Source organism: Corvus brachyrhynchos, unplaced genomic scaffold, assembly GCF_000691975.1.
Source record: "Corvus brachyrhynchos isolate BGI_N302 unplaced genomic scaffold, ASM69197v1 scaffold91, whole genome shotgun sequence".
Taxonomy (NCBI): Eukaryota; Metazoa; Chordata; class Aves; order Passeriformes; family Corvidae; genus Corvus; species Corvus brachyrhynchos.
Window position 1 is genome coordinate 1,301,856 of NW_008236442.1, and position 15,358 is coordinate 1,317,213.

At 50.0% G+C, this 15,358-nt stretch overlaps 1 protein-coding gene across 3 annotated transcripts in view; it reads right to left on the reverse strand.

The window, feature by feature from the left end:
* The window catches only part of PRICKLE2 (prickle planar cell polarity protein 2), a 58,397-nt gene that overhangs the window by 10,471 nt on the left and 32,568 nt on the right, over nt 1-15,358 (reverse strand). For 2 of the 3 annotated variants that reach the window (XM_017747166.1, XM_008643587.2), the window contains exons 3-7: nt 10,311-10,424; nt 8,444-8,581; nt 7,595-7,798; nt 5,763-5,949; nt 2,533-3,396 (exon numbers count right to left, since the gene is read on the reverse strand). In XM_017747166.1, coding sequence (XP_017602655.1) covers nt 2,533-3,396; nt 5,763-5,949; nt 7,595-7,798; nt 8,444-8,581; nt 10,311-10,424 — 1,507 coding nt within the window. Of the gene's footprint in view, nt 1-2,532; nt 3,397-5,762; nt 5,950-7,594; nt 7,799-8,443; nt 8,582-10,310; nt 10,425-10,632; nt 10,760-15,358 lie in introns of those variants that run through there. The other variant, XM_017747167.1, reaches the window with a different exon arrangement.

The window sequence follows — 15,358 nt, forward strand, 5'->3', positions numbered from 1 at the left end:
ATGTAGATCTTGACCCCGAAATGGCTGACACAATGACTGACCCTGAAATATTACAGGGAACAACATCTGCTCACGGCAGGCAGCCTTCCGGCCAAAGGACAGGGATTACTGCTGCACAGCCCTGAGTTACCTGCATTACTGATTGTCTCTGGCTAATTAGTAGTTAAGTCGTAATAAAAACATCACAGCAAAATCTGCTGCGAGGGAGGTACCAGCTTTTAACATGTGTTCTCCAGGTCAGGGACTGTTTGCCCGTCAGCTCCCTATAAAAAGCAGAATGTTTTCAGCGATGCCATAAAACCTTAGATGGATGCAGTGTTAATTATTTCACTTTATAAGGTGGAGCAACTGTGCAGCTCAAAGGGACTTTGTATGTGGATGCCTGGGAGCTTCAGCAAAGCAGAACTGGAGGATGCAGGGTGGAGGACATGGGATGAGCCAGACCCCTGGGCTGTGTTTGGGGGCTGCTCTGTGGGGAGCTTGCTCAGCCACAGCAGGGAGTGCAGGGATGGGAAAAAGCCAGGCACTGGAGTGCTGTGCCCTGACATCACCCGCCCAAAAACCTGCTCTCTCACAGACCTCATCCAGGTCACCAAATCTCCCTGTCCTCAAAACACTGCCAATTAAATGGGATGATAATTGTGTCCTCCATAATTGCAGGCATAGCCCTGGGGGAGCTGCCTGTTGCTCCTAGCTCAGCTGAGCCAGCTCCCAGAGCAAGGAAAATTATTAGAACCTTACGCATTAATAAAAATATTATCACCTCACTCTGCAGAGGAACAGTGAACACTCACTGCAAGCCCCATCATGCTGAGCATCTGCTCCAGAAAGCAGCGAGCCATTAAGGCAAGTCACTGCCCCTGAGGAAAATTCAGACTCTGGCTCCATATGGAGGATGGATGCCTTTGGAACGTCTTCCTCCCAGCATTTTAAAAAGGGGTTTCTAAAATGAAAGGCAGAATGATTTTCACTTTGATATGAAGGCCTTGCCACATTTTCTGTGTCTTGACGTATATCCCCAATAATATGTTACACTTCAGCTCCAAAGCATGCAACAACCCCTCCACTGCTTAGGGATTGCTCATCCAAGCTTGGTGTTGCTCAAGACTCTTTGTACTGATGGGGTTTACACAACGTAAGTTTTCAGGAACACAAGAGGCTTTCGAAATGTGGAGCTTTGCTTAGGGAAACCCTGTTTTGGAGAGCAATTCCCGATTCCCTCGCCATTTCACATCTATTTCTCCTTTGTGTATATCTGAGGCTGTTTAAGCAAAACCCTTCCCAGCTCATTAGCTTCTCCTCTGCCCCCATTTTTCCACTTGCTGGATAGGGAGATCCTGGCTGAAACAGAGATCATTTCACATCTTGGCATAGGGCTGGCAGCTTTGCTAAACAAACACACCAAACCCTGGGTGCGGGTGAAAAGGCAAAGGCGTAGCAGAGCAAACCTGTCCATCCAGGTGGGGCAGAGCCCAGAACTGGGATTCAGGGGAGGCTCAGCTCTCTGTGGGCTTGGCAATCCTCACCACCCACTGCTAGCATCCTGTGGGGGTTCCTCAGGACCAGGCACAAACACCCCACAGGCCACTCCCTGCCAGCAACAAGGCAGAAGGGCTCCATCTTGCAGTCATTCAGATGCAGGACCTGCCCAAATCCAAGCAATGCTTGTCTGGAACAGAAAAAAGCCCGGGGAGCCACAAAGAAAAAAGCAAGGCAGTTTCTCTGGAGAGCAAACCAGGCTCAGTATTCTCTTTTCTGAGAAGTTTTCCGCTGAGGGACTTGGGAGCTGTGGTGGGTGAGTGAAGCAGTGCAGGCTGCAGGAAGGACGGAGCCTGCCCAGCGCCAGCTGTGGACCAGAGCTGCACACGGACACATCTGTGCACATACACCCATCCCCGCAGCCGTGAGTGAAACCCAAACATGTCTGGGGTGAGAGGACTGAGAAATATGACCCTGGGATGTGCTCATGAGAAACAGGCTCAGCCTGATGGGACAAGTATCTTGCCTGGCTTTTCCCTGCAGTTTCTACCAAGGGGTTGGGGAAGAGGAATTAAAGAGCTGTGTGCATAGAGGGGGAGGAATTTCTTTTAACTAGTCACGTGCTTGAGGACTGCGTAACATTCAAAAGGGGTTAACTGGGCCTATTTCAAAGCATTTAAAAATACTTTTAGCCCGCAAGGACAGCTGACAGCAGTCCTTCAAATGCTGAAGGCTGGAATCTGCCTCTGCGTTAGCAGGTGGCCTTGATTTTCCCCCCTCTCTTCACAAAAGGGAGGATTAAAGAGCTTGAAAACATTTGTTCTGAGCTGAACAGAAAGGCCAGCCATCTATAAAGCCCTGCACTTGGTAAACAAGCAAGCAAATGGAGAGGAACTGTTAGGCTTGTTGGGACCAGGCAGACAACTGTTAGACTTGGTGGTCCCCAAGTTGTCGGTCACCCTGACATTGGGAAGACACCGGAACACAAGGGACTCACTTGCATGGAGGGTGTGCTGGGGTAGTCTCAGGGTGGCAGGAGCAGAGGTGACATACCTGTAGCATTGGAGAGTGCGAGGGACTCCATGGAGCCTCGGGGGGTCTGCTCAGTGGGCGTCAGATCCTCTGTGAACTTGAGGGCATTGATGGGGTGACGGGTGCGGCACTGCGACGTTGGCATCCCACCCTCCTCTTCCTCTTCATACTTGGGGACTTTGAGATTTCCTCTGGTCTCTGGGAAGCTCTGGTTGGACATATCACTGTAGCTCTCCTGTGAGTGGAGCCTCCCTGAGTAGTAGTCCTCTCTGCAGTCCTGGATGAAGCTGCCACCATGGCTCTTCATGGCCAGCGAAGAGCTCCTCTTTGGGTTGCTGAAGTGTTTTGCCCATAAATCCGACTGTGAGCCTGGGACCTGGGTGGGGTTATAGGAGGTTCTTATGTTGCACTGGCTGAGAAGCTGCAAGGGGGTTTGAGACTGGCTTTGCTCCATTTTGCCCCCGTAGTGATAGAGCTCATCCCGGCTCCTCCACAAGTGGTCCCTGTTGAGGCTCGGTGTCTGGCTGGCCAGGCTCAGCAGATCCATCTGCAGGGACAGCGGGTCCACGTCGGTAGAGAGACGGTTGGAGGTGACCTGCAGCTGGTTGCAGGGGCTGCGTGCCCCCTCCTCACCCTTTGCCTTGTTCTTGCCGATCTTGGCGCTGCGGCGGGATTCCTTGGCTCGTGCGCTCTGGAAAGCTGAGTCGGAGGAGTCGGAGCCATTGGGGTCATCACCAATGCTGCAGGCCCTGGAGCAGAAGATCTGCCCCTGCTTGGGCAGGAAGGGCCGTCCCAGCAGTGACTTCTTGCACTGGGCGCAGCAAAAGCAGGTCTCGGTGGCGTGCCAGTGCTGGCCGTCGTATGTCATCTGGCCCTGGTCAATACCTTGAGGGGGAAGACACACAGTGTCAGGGTCATCTAACACTGCACTTAAAACCTTCATCAAGGTCAGGCTGGATGGGCTTTTGAGCAACCTGGTCTAGTGGAAAGTGTCCCTGTCGATGGTGGGCAGTTGGAATGAGACTACCTTTAAGGTCCCTTCCAACCCAAACCATCCTATGACTCTATGATCCCCTATGAGTGACGTGCACTCAGCCTCGCTTGAAAGCCCTTTTTCAGGGTTTCTCTGAAGCATGAAGTTAATCCCATTTTTAATTCCTCCCAATTGTAATTCCAGGCCTTTGCTTGGGAGTTACTCAGTGTTGGGAACGGCAGCAGAACCATGCCTCAAGCTATTTTGTATTAAATGGGGATATTTCCGATCATAAAGCAAAGGAATGCAAGAAGTTCTCCAAAAAGTCCTTGAAGTAAAAGTAATATGCTGCTTATTAAAAAAAAAAAAAAAAAAAGCCTCCAACAAAACCATAATGAGGAATTTGTGCTGCCTTGGTTAAGTATGTAACAGAGCAGATGACATCCCTGTCCCTTGCTGCTACTGTGGTCCCATCCTAACTTTATTTTGGCTTCTGGGGCCGCTTCTCCAAAAGAGAATGGAAAGAGCTGGCCCCAGGGGTCAAGCACACACCCTTGCCTTGCACCCAGCCACATTTCCTGGGTTGCTTCACCAGGTCCACCTTGGGTTCAGTAAAGGAATTGATGCAGCCAGTCTGTCCCCCGCCAGCCAAACCTCAAGGAGCAACATCTGCACAGTGCTCTCAGTCAGAGCCGTGAGCAAAGCTCCTGAGGTTTCGATTACAACGTTTGCACTCTTGTTTAAGCTGCTGTTCCTGGCCAAAGCCCTTGTTGCCCTTGTTCCCTGAGAAACTGCAGTGCACAGTGTGGGCTGGCTGGCACGGTGGGTGTCACACCCACATGTGCACAGCACGTGCCTGCACACCCGCTGTGGGGCCAAGTGCTGCCAGGTAACTTATAAATGAACAGTATGTTAATGGTCTGTTTTATTCCAGGCTAAATTAGGTTTAGTATAATTGGTTTTTTTCCTCCCCTTATAGTGAGCAAAATGCTTTTATACAGATGGGAGTGCTACCCTTGTGGGCAAAAGAGAGACAAGATGGTGGGTGGGATTTTACCAGCTCCTTTTCCACTGCCAAAGCCATCTTGCAGAGGAAGGAAGGCAGCCTCTTTACTTCATCCTCACCAACCCAAGCCTTACAAGACTTAATCACATGCTTACTTCTTATGTAAGAATCACTTCTTACTTCTTATGATTTATGTAGCTTGTAGGCACAGTGCTCAGTTCACTACTATGAGCGACTTGAAGCAAAATGGTGGCAGTCCCTCCTTTGCTAGAAATGTGCAAATATGCACGAAACCAGACATTTTACCCTGAAAACCTGACAGTCAGCAGGCTCCAGCAGGCCAGTTGGAGTGAAGGACAGCAGATGGGAGAAGCACAAAGGAAGGGACCATGCAAGAAGCATTAACAGCTGCTTCTTCACTGTTCTGCAGCTGAGCTTTTGGAAAGGATGTGCTGCAGGTCACAGCAGACACATCCTCCAAGTGCTTCACCTAAACCCTGAGTCTCCCCTCCCTGTGCCATCTGGCTGCTACACAAGAGCAAAATGGTTGTTTTCTTTTTCCCCTGCAGCGCATGAAATATTTGAACATGTGAGCTCACCTCTATGGACAAAGGAAGGGCTGCCTGTGTGTTCACGGTGCTCAGCCAAGTGGCAAAGGGGGCTGGGGAGAGTAGCAAGGTGCTTCCCAGCCCACCCAGCTTGCGGACAGCTAGCCTCTTGAATGAAGTGCATTTTAAATCACTGTTCTAGAAACATAAATTGACCCTGATGCATTATTTATTTCTGTCTGAGAACATCTATCTGCAAATTGATTGAAAAAGGCTCAGAAACAATAATGATGCCTAATGAACAAGCATCTTTTCTGTCAGTAGCTCATCAAATCATGTGATCCTTTGGCAAGCTTGGATGGGAAGAATCTGAGTTGAAGAGCCAGGCTGCTTACAGGAAAATGCGATTTAAAGGGAAAAAAACATGCCAGAGAAATTTTATTATGCCAGAGAAAGCTTTCACTGGCTGCCATTGCTGCTGAGGTTGCCCTCTGATAATTGTCCCCTCTCTGACTACAAAAAGGGGGATAAACAGTGGTTTAATCAAATAAATCACCATGTTACCTCCTTGGTGGGATGGGAGAGAGGCATAAGCACATTTGGTTGCCCCAGCCATGCATAGTCCTGCCCGCAGCCCCACAGTGTTGTCAAGGACTTAATGCAACAGCTCTTGTCAGCAGCAAGCTCCCCAGCAGCGCTGTGCCCGCTGCCCTCCTGCACATACCGATGTGCTGGGCGCAGGTGTCACAGTACTCGGCGTACAGGGACTCAAAGCAGCTGCAGCAGTAGGGCCTCCCATCCTTCATGATGTAGCGCTGCCCCCCCAGAACTGTCTCGCACTCAAAACAGCAGAAATGCTTCATGTGCCAGTGCCTCCCTTCGGCCTCAGTGCACTCGTCGGCAAAAATGATCTGGGGGAAGAAACACACAAGCGTGGAGCAGAGTTGGTCAGAAAAGGAACCTGGGATGCAGACACCAACCTTTGTGTCTCCAGTCCAGTGCATGGCAGCTGTGCCCCTTTGTTGATGCAACCTCCAAATTTTACAGCTAACTTCCCCAGTCCTGCATGGGAAACTCCCATGGTTTGGTTTGTGGCAGGGGCACCCATCATTTCTTAGAAAAATCCATTAAAATGCAAATTCCTCAGAAGTGCATTAGTGCCCAGACTACAAAGTGTTAAGGCAGAGCTGCAGTAATGTGCTCATAAGCTCATCCATCAACTGGAGAGGTTGATCAGGATAATAAACTAACTTACATACAACCTATCGATCTGGTGGACTTCTGAAGAACAGAGCAGCCGCTTACTGGAACACATTTACCCATCTCGGAAACAGGGACCTGACCACAAAGGATGAGCAAAAACACAAGGAGAAGTGGCAGCTCTCTAGGGAGGAGAAAAGATGGAGCTACCTTGGCTCCTCATCTTGCTGCTACCCCAGCCTGGGTGCTTATAAAGGTGATTGCAGTCATTATACCAGTGGGGAAACTGAGGCACAGAGCACTGTTAAGGATGACTTGGAGAAGCAGCCATCTAAAATGTCCTCAGCAGATCCCACCCTATCTCAACTCCCAAAGCCAAGCCAAGGGAGCCAGCAGCCCTAGATCTGCTCCCTGTTTCTCTACCCTGGCACAGGGTACACCAAAAATTTTCCCCTGCAGATCCTCCTATCCCTGAATTACTGTTTCTCACAATTAGCACATGATGTTTTAGGGGGAAAAAAGCATGCTGAAGGAGCTGAATGAAAGAATTAAATGAAAATTTGCAGGGATAAAAAGTACATGAAAAAAAATTACCCAGCCTAAGCCACAAGGAAATAGAGCCAGTCGAATGGTTAGGGGTTGTTTTTTACTGGTAACACTACAAATTTAATTGGACACATACATCAATGCTCTTTATATTTGAAGTGCATATAGCCTTGGATATTTACTATTACATGCTTGCAAAGATGGAACGTGGTATTTTATAGTGCATACAGTTTTCCACACTATGGTTTTCATAACTTTAAAAACCTGAGCAATCTCCTTCACCAGCCTTTTAAACAGAGATTTACAATTGAGAAGTGCTCAGAGGTGACTCTGTATGGTTTTCTATATTAGTTTTGTATTCTATTTGTTCAGCTTCCTACAGCCTGTTAATCACCTCTCTCAAAGCCTATTTCAGCTTGGCATGTACTCAGACATGACCGACTTGTAAGAAACACAGCATCCATCCCATCACAGGCTTTTTCTGGGGAAATGGAGGAGAAGGGAGGATCACCACACCAGCTGGGCTAAAATCACACAGCATGGGGGCTGTGCTTCTACTGGAAACACTCATGGAAACCCCCCAGCTTCCTGCATGTAGATGAGGTCCTAACTCAGAACAGTCCTAGGCAGACTGCAACTAAGAATACCTGAAACCTCAGGAAAAGCTTGCTCGAACCCTTGGCAAAGCCAAGCCATCAGACTTGGTGTGTATGCCTTCATGAAAAAGTCAGGGATGGAGGGGAAATGCCACCCAACCCTCTTGTGCCACCCCAGTGGGCAGCAGTGCTCGTGGCAGATGCTGGCTCTTACCTCATCACAAGCAGCGCAGCGGGGCTTGAGGCACTCGGCGTGGTGCCTGCCACAGTAGATCTTCCCATCCTGGTAGAAGTAGATCAGGTCGACCAGCAGCTCATTGCAGATGCTGCAGATGAAGCAGGGAGGGTGCCAGCAGACGCCGTGTCCCGCTCGCGAGGCGAAGACGGCCATGTCCCCTCCATTGATCTGGCCGCCACACTGTCAGAAAAGCCAGAGATTAACAGGGGGTGCGGGTGACCCCACTGCTACCCATTGCCAACCAGCTGCTCTCACAATCACTTCCCTGCACAATGCCAGGAGCTGAATTGACAACTCCATGTCAAATATCCTGAAAGGTGCCCTGACAGACCCCAGCACTCACACCTGGCAGGGTCATGGGCAGATACTTGTCCCATGAGCCTCATTAAATCATAGAACGGTGTGGCTTGGAAGGAACCTGAAGATCATCCAGTTCCAATCCCCCTACATTCCACTAGACCAGGCTCCTCAAAGCCTCATCCAATCTGGCCTTAAACACTTCCAGGGATGGAGCAGCCACAACTTCCCTAGGCAACCTGTGCTAGTGCCTCGACACTCTCACAGGGAAGAATTTCTTTCTCGTACCTGATCTAAACATGCCATCTTGTCAGTTTAAAGCCATTCCCTCTATCAATATATGCCCTTCAGCTATATCCCTCTTCAGCTCTCATGTAGTCCCTTTAGGTACTGGAAAGGTTTTAAAGGCACCCCAGAACCTTCTCCTCTCCATGGTGAAAAGCTCCAACTCTCTCAGCCTGTCTTAACAGGAGACGTGCTTCACATAACTTGGGTGATGCAGGTACCAGTTCATCAGCCACTACCCACCTGCTCACAGATGGCTCCTGTCATGGTTACAGGGAATGGTCGAACATTGCCTCTCCCTAAATTTTCCCTCTTCCTCTGGTTGCTGAAGAGTTTGAGCTCCCTCTTCTCCTCCTCATCCAATGAGTTGCAATAGCGGACCTAAAAAATACACGTGATGCTCAGTGCCTGGGGTGCCCCTGGCGCACTGCCCAGTGAGGGGCAGTTCCATGGGCCCTGCAAACCCCTGCCCTTGGCTTGGGAGAGGCTGGAGAAACAAAGGTGTATGGGCTTCAGTCTTCTGGGGTTTGGTCAGAATTTCAAGAGGCGGAGATGAGAAAAAGGGGCAGGAGAAATGTTGCTCTTTAGGTGCTCAATTTGTAGAAAAGCCTTAAAAGTTGGGTTCTCAGAGTCCCACCCAGACCATCAATTGGACTGATGGTTTTCCTGCTTTCTCCATCAGCCTCCTGTGGCAGAGGTCTTCATAATATTCCACTGGTATTTCTAGAGCACAGACCCTTTTCTCTGCACAAATTATGGTACGGGAAGAGTTCCAGGGACTTGTGAACTATTCTTCCAGCAAAGGATCAGGTCTGCACATTTGCAAAACCTCTGCATTGCAAGGTAATAAGGAAATAAGTAAAATAAAAGGATACAAACAACAAATGATGCAATTTCCCCGAAGCTTATAAAACTCTGAGGTTTTCCTGGCTATTTCCATCCTGCAGTCTTAGCTCTTGGCTGGTTGCATTTCAATGGGGAATACAACTGAAGAGCCAGGGAGGTCAAATGCAGCACCAGTGCCAATCCACCCTCTGTTACTTGGGAGAGAAGGCTCATGGAGCTGAGCAGAGCTAATCACATGAGCAACCACCACACCTTGAATTTTCAAAGGAGCAAAACTGAGCATGAAGGGAAACTGGATGCAAAATCTGCCACTTTGCAGAAAATACACACAGACTTGTGTGTCCAACTTGCAGGAAAACACAGGCTGCAGTAGCAGCTCTTGTGTGTATTTACTCTTATGTTTTTTGGCTGTCAGAGGCTGTGGGTTTCCAGCAGCTGCCAGGGAAGCAGGCAGGCAGGTTGGTGCTCAAGGGTGTACAGGAAGAAGCCCCTTCCTTGTGCCTGGAGCTCCCCCCATGCTGACAGTGCTGTGCCTGTGGCACCCAGCCACGTGCAGGCAAACTTGTTAAAATCTGACTGAGATCAAACAAGTTACCTGCATGTATTTCCCAGAGCGGCTTCTTCAGAAAGTAGCATGAAAATTATTCTTTTCGTTTACACAGGGAAATTTTGTGGGTTACCAGAAGCCAGTGTTCTCACTGGTGAGATCAGGACGTCAAAGACCAGACCCTTTTTGCTGCCTCACATCATTCTTGCGAGATGTAAGAAGGTTTATTTTGCTCTGACTGGTTTTGACTCAACCTGCGGCCTCCCAGGCTCTCCCAGCTCATGAGGCTCAGCCCAGCTGAAGCCCCTCCTCAGCACACTCACTCCCACTCCCAAGGTGAGTCGGAAGCAGCACACGGGAAAAGGCTTTTGCAACTTTGGATCTGTCTCTAGATAATCTCAACAGCATTCCAAGGCACTCTTAACAGGGCCTTGGCCTCCAAGGGCTGAGAAAATGCTTTTATTTCAGACAACTGAAGAAAGATGATTTAAAAAAAATTTAACTTTAAAAACAATCAACTCCCCACCTCCAACAATCAAAGCAGGGAGCAAATATAGCAACTTAAATAGCAACATGACCAAAATTCAAGTAAATCCCCCTGAAAAGCAAAAGGACTTGAGAAAGGAAAGCCACGCTTCTCACAAGCAACCCCAGGAGGAGCGTCCACTCCCCACCCGCAGCCCTGTTGACGTCCAAGCACATTTTTTAGATACTGACCTCATTGTCATGGGGTGGCAGCTGGTGAAGAAGTTGCTTTATGCGAGATTTTTCCCCTGGGCTGTTGACATAGGGAACCTTGTCCTCGGGCAGGCAGCTGTAGTACTGGTGCACCTACGGAGCAAGAGAGGGGACTGCAGTGGAGTTCCCTGGCTGAGCCCGTGCCCCTCTGCCCAGCCAGCACCACCCCCTGAGGCAGCAAGCACTGGGTCTTCCCAAAGATTTTGAGCAGGGAAACAGAGCCAGGAGCTGCTTCGGGTTTGTTGTCTTTTGTCCTCCGAGGAAGAGGGGTGGCAGCCCCGGCGAGGTGGGGGCGCGTTACCGTTTGCTCAGTCAGCCTCCATAGCGTGAGCATTGCGCCGGCTGTGGGGATGTGTCGGCCCCTGCCTCAGCAGGGAGGTTAAAAAGGCTGCGCCCCGGCAGTCTCCGTGTTGCTGGCTATCTGAGCCTCCACCTCCATCAAACCCCTCCAGGCTTTTTAATGCAGCAATTTGTGGAAATAAACAGCAGATAAAATCTGGTGGAAGGCTTAGTTTTTCTCTTTCGTCTCAGAGTGTGTAATTAAAATCAGCCATTAAAAAGGCTGAGGACTGGCGTGACTGGCGCTGGGAGTGCAGTGCAGCCTGGAGAGGAAGCACACCCTGAACCCCAGCGTCTCTCCTCTGACTGCCACACCTGGGATGTGCACTCGAGGGCCGGGCCAGCACCAGGAGGGGACTCGCTGGCTGAGGATCCGCTCTGAAATGGCGGCCACAGTGATGTTGAATGGCTTGGGAAGAACCAGGAGAAGGTAAAGGTAAGGGAAAGCTCAGCTGGGACTGGGATTCTCTGCAGCCCCAGATGCTTGGGCAGAAACAGAGGGCTGGCCGGCTTCCTTAAGTCTGCTCTTGGCTAGAGAGATGCAGTGCATACAGCTTTCTGCCTTTACCATGGTGGGATCAGCCCCAAGATGCTCCCTCAGCTCTCAGCAATTAATTTTGGAGTAGCTGCACTGCCTGCAGCTTTCACAGGGCTTTTCCCAAACGACAGTTCCTTTGCAGTGGTTTCTGATCAGCTTTTTCCCTCGCTGTATGCTTTGGACTTTGGCCTAGAAAGCACCACCTGGGCTGGCTCTGTCCAGAGAAGCCCCCTCTGCCTGCACAGCCCCACAGCATCTGCAGATGACAAGCTGCTGTGGGTCACTGGGAGGGATGGGGACACAGGCTGGTCACACAGGGCTGGCTGGCAGGGGAGCTCACCCACGGGCTCGCAGGCTGATGGGGGTGGCTCATACGCAGCTATCTTCTACAGGAAGAAATACCCTTTTATTCTAGAATAACTATCCAAACCTAGCTTTATTCAGGAATAATTGCTCTGCATTCATCTCACTCTTTGCTCTCATTCAGAACTACCTGCGAGCAAGAGCTGCTCCGGCAATTTTCTCAATTTATGATTCCTCCCCAAACCGATGTCACCATCCACCTTTCCCAATCATCAGATTTTCCAGAAAGGGAGATTTTAGCAGATTTCCACACACGACTCCGCAGTGCTGATGACAAGGGAACTGCTCATGTTGCAAAGCCAAGGAACATGCTGAGCATATGCCACTGCAAAACCCTAAATTTGTTTTGCTAAGGCACAGCAGAAACAGACCCACCAGCTATGGAAACTGTCAAAGAAAGAACGGCTGCGAAGTATTTTGTTATGTTAAAAAGAAAACAAACTACGTACATTAGAATACTTACTTTGCATTTATAGAGCATCCTTCATCCAGGGATATCAAAGCACATATGACATGCTACATAAGGTAGCAAATATACACATTGCGAAGGACTGATTGCAGCATCACGATGTTAAATGAGCTCCCTGAGTTCATGCAGCAAGTCTGTAGCAGAGTTTGCAGTTGAAAATCTCCCGGCAACGCCCCACCTGCCATACCATACCCTTTCCTGGGCTGCCAGGCTTCCACACTGCCATGCTGTGCCTGCCCAGCTGGCACACACTCCTGCTGGCTTCTCCTGCCGAATTTCCCACGTGTGGAGACGCTGCTCACTGTGCCCTGTGCTCACACTAGTTAGCTTGTGTTTTGATTTCTTGCAATGAAGTCTTTTTGCCCACCCAGTCCTTGAAGTTGGTGGAGACTATAAATTACTTTTTTTCTGAAGAGCCGCCAAATTCCTAAAGCAATGAGCCCCAAGACGCTCACCCTGGGCAAAAAGCAAGGATGGGAGCTCTTCCTTCAGCTGCCTGGGTGCTGCCTTCCCAGAGCACAATCCAGCAGGACGTACGTGCCCAGCTCCACTCCTGCTTCCGTTGGGAAGTTTTCCATTTAGTCTCAGCAGGTCTGCAGGAACTGGTTCCCATCACACCAGCAATATAGCTTGGCAGGGATGGGCAATTTGGTTTGAGAAGCAAAACAAAATAAATACAACAGGCTCCAACCTGTGTTCTGTTGCCTGAAATAACCTGAAAGGGTTTGCTTTGGATCCGCATCAGCCAAAGGGACCTTCTACAGGAGTGCTCATGGAGTGGATGGAGCAGAGGCTGTCCAGTGCCTGTGGAACATCTCATGGGGAGAAAATCCTTACGCCTGCCAATGGCTTTCTCGAGCCACCATTCCCTCCTGGGGAAAAACTTGAACCAGAGGGATGCACAGATCCTTTCACCTGGGACATCACTTCTATCCCAAGAGATCCATCCAGAGGGCAGATGAAGAGCAGAAGGACACCCCTTGCCAAGGCTCACATTAGGCCAGGCTTGTGCATATAACAGGCTCTCAGGCATCACCCATTCCCATGGCATGGACCCAGCTCCTTGGATGAGAGACCCAAGACTGGGAGGGACAGGGTCACAGGCTGCCAGTGTCCCTGCCTTTGTGTCCAGCTGGCTGCTAACAGCATTTCTGACCTGGTGTGGGAGCAGCTGGGCTGGCACAGGCCCATGTGATGCTCAAAAATAAAGAAGGAGAAGGGGATTCTTAGATCAATCTGGCTTCTCAGGGAAAAAGCGTTAACTTGCTGGAAAACTAAAACCGCTCAGTCTGCACTTTGCTTTTGTACAAAAGGTCACTGTTTTATGCTAACTCCTCCTCCATCCAGCTCTGGGTTGCAGCATGCACAAGCCTTGTAGCTGGTGAGCCTTGCAGGGCCAGGGCCAGACCCCCCACGTGCCAGCTGATGGCTCCTCACTGCTCTTACAGGCTCTGCACTGTAAGTTGCACCCAAATAAGGATAACAGTGCAGGCAATGACCCTGGAGAAATAATATTTCCCCTTTAAACCTTGCAGTATCTGTAACTGTTTTATTATCAACTACTTCTGCTGTACAACACAGCAGCTCTGCATCTTCCTATTTCCCCTCGCAACAGATCTGCTCTGCCCGTGATTATCCCAACAAGAATCACTAACACACAGGAGCCCCTTGTGGGGCTGGACTAGGTTTCATCCTCAGTTTCCACACTTGCCCCACTTCACTCTGACTTCTGCTCACATCTGGATGAGAGAAATCCCAAAGGAGTCTGAAACACCAGGCTGAGTCAAAATAAGGCTTCAGACAACATCACGAGGTCACAGATGCCATGGGAATGGTCTGGCCAGTGCACTGGATATGCCACCCAGCTGTGGGTGCTAGGTGCCATGGGATACTGGCCAGCTGGGCAAGCCCCATCCTGCCCCAGGGAGGTCCCACTCGGACAGGCATAGAACCTGGCACAGCAGATTCCCAAGATGTTATTCTCACCTTCAAAAGGAAAATGTCCAAACACCAAGTTTTGCTAACAAAAACGGATACACATTTTGGAAATTAACAGCTGCTTGATGCTAAAAGGGAGAAGAGGAGGAGGAAGAGGCATAAATTAGAAATAAACCAGGAGAAAGGAAAGAACATAATGCAAAAACAGGGTAGGAAAAAGCCTTTAAACTGGAGCCAACTTTGTTCAAAGGCACTGAGGAAAGTAATTACATTAGTTTACAAATGCCTTTGTGTTCTGTGATCTTCTTAGGTTTGGGGTATGTTTCCAGTTTAACTTTGACAGTTTACAAACCTACCCTGGCCCTGCTAAATAAAGGCAGGACTGTGGCTTGTCCTGGCGGTCCGAGGGTGACCAATGACAAAACCCACATGAGCATATCTGTGAGCAAAGCCTTACACCTCCCAGAAGGAAAAGTTTGCAAACATCCTGTAAATTCAAGCTATTGATGACAGATCTCTTTGATCAATTAAGTAAAGGAGTTGGAGAGGAAGTATAGTGTTTCTTACGCCACGAATTGCTGTTGGGAAGTAGCATTTGGTTGTACTTCCCTGAGCACAACACCCCTTCCCAAAGCACCCACCAAACCGGGCTGTTTGGAATGACTGTACGGCTGGGATGGACTACAAAGGAGCACCGGGTGTCCTGGCGCGGGTGCCGACTTGCTCAGCCCTCACAGCTCCAGCACAGCCAGCTGGGCAATCCTGCCTGGCTCTCATGAAACCAAACAAACTGCACAACCAACTGCAAGGCTTTTGCAAAGAGCCCTGTGAGGGCAGGACGTGCTGGCCTATGTGCAGTAGGGTGCCTGAACATGGATGTCCCCAAAAAGGGACCTTGGTGAGTCAGCCACCACTCAGGCACAGCACAGTAAAGCATCACACAAAGTGGAGTCTGTCCAGACTACAGGCACACCAGCATTCCCCAATGTCTGCCCCATGCCCAGGACAGCATCATTTCCCCTGGGAACATGCCAGGGTACCACAGCCCTAGCAGCCCATTCCATGACACCCAGGGATGTCCCATGGCAGCACAGGGAGCTGGTGGCACACTGATGCGTGTGAGCTCAGCTGTGGCCCCTTCGCCTGGCTCACTGCTGCATGCAAACTCCCATGGGATTTGGCTGCTGAGGGAGGAAGGCAGCCAGTGGCTCTGACAAGCCTGTGCTGGCCTGGGCGAGCAGGGCTGCTCCTGTGGCTTGCCTGCTCCTCCCCAGTGTCGGCTTCTGAACAGCACACGTCAGGCTTTAATGATCCTTTACAATGAGCACTTAAAATTGACAGAGAAACAAACCTGATGCTTTTGTATGTCTTTCATTCCTG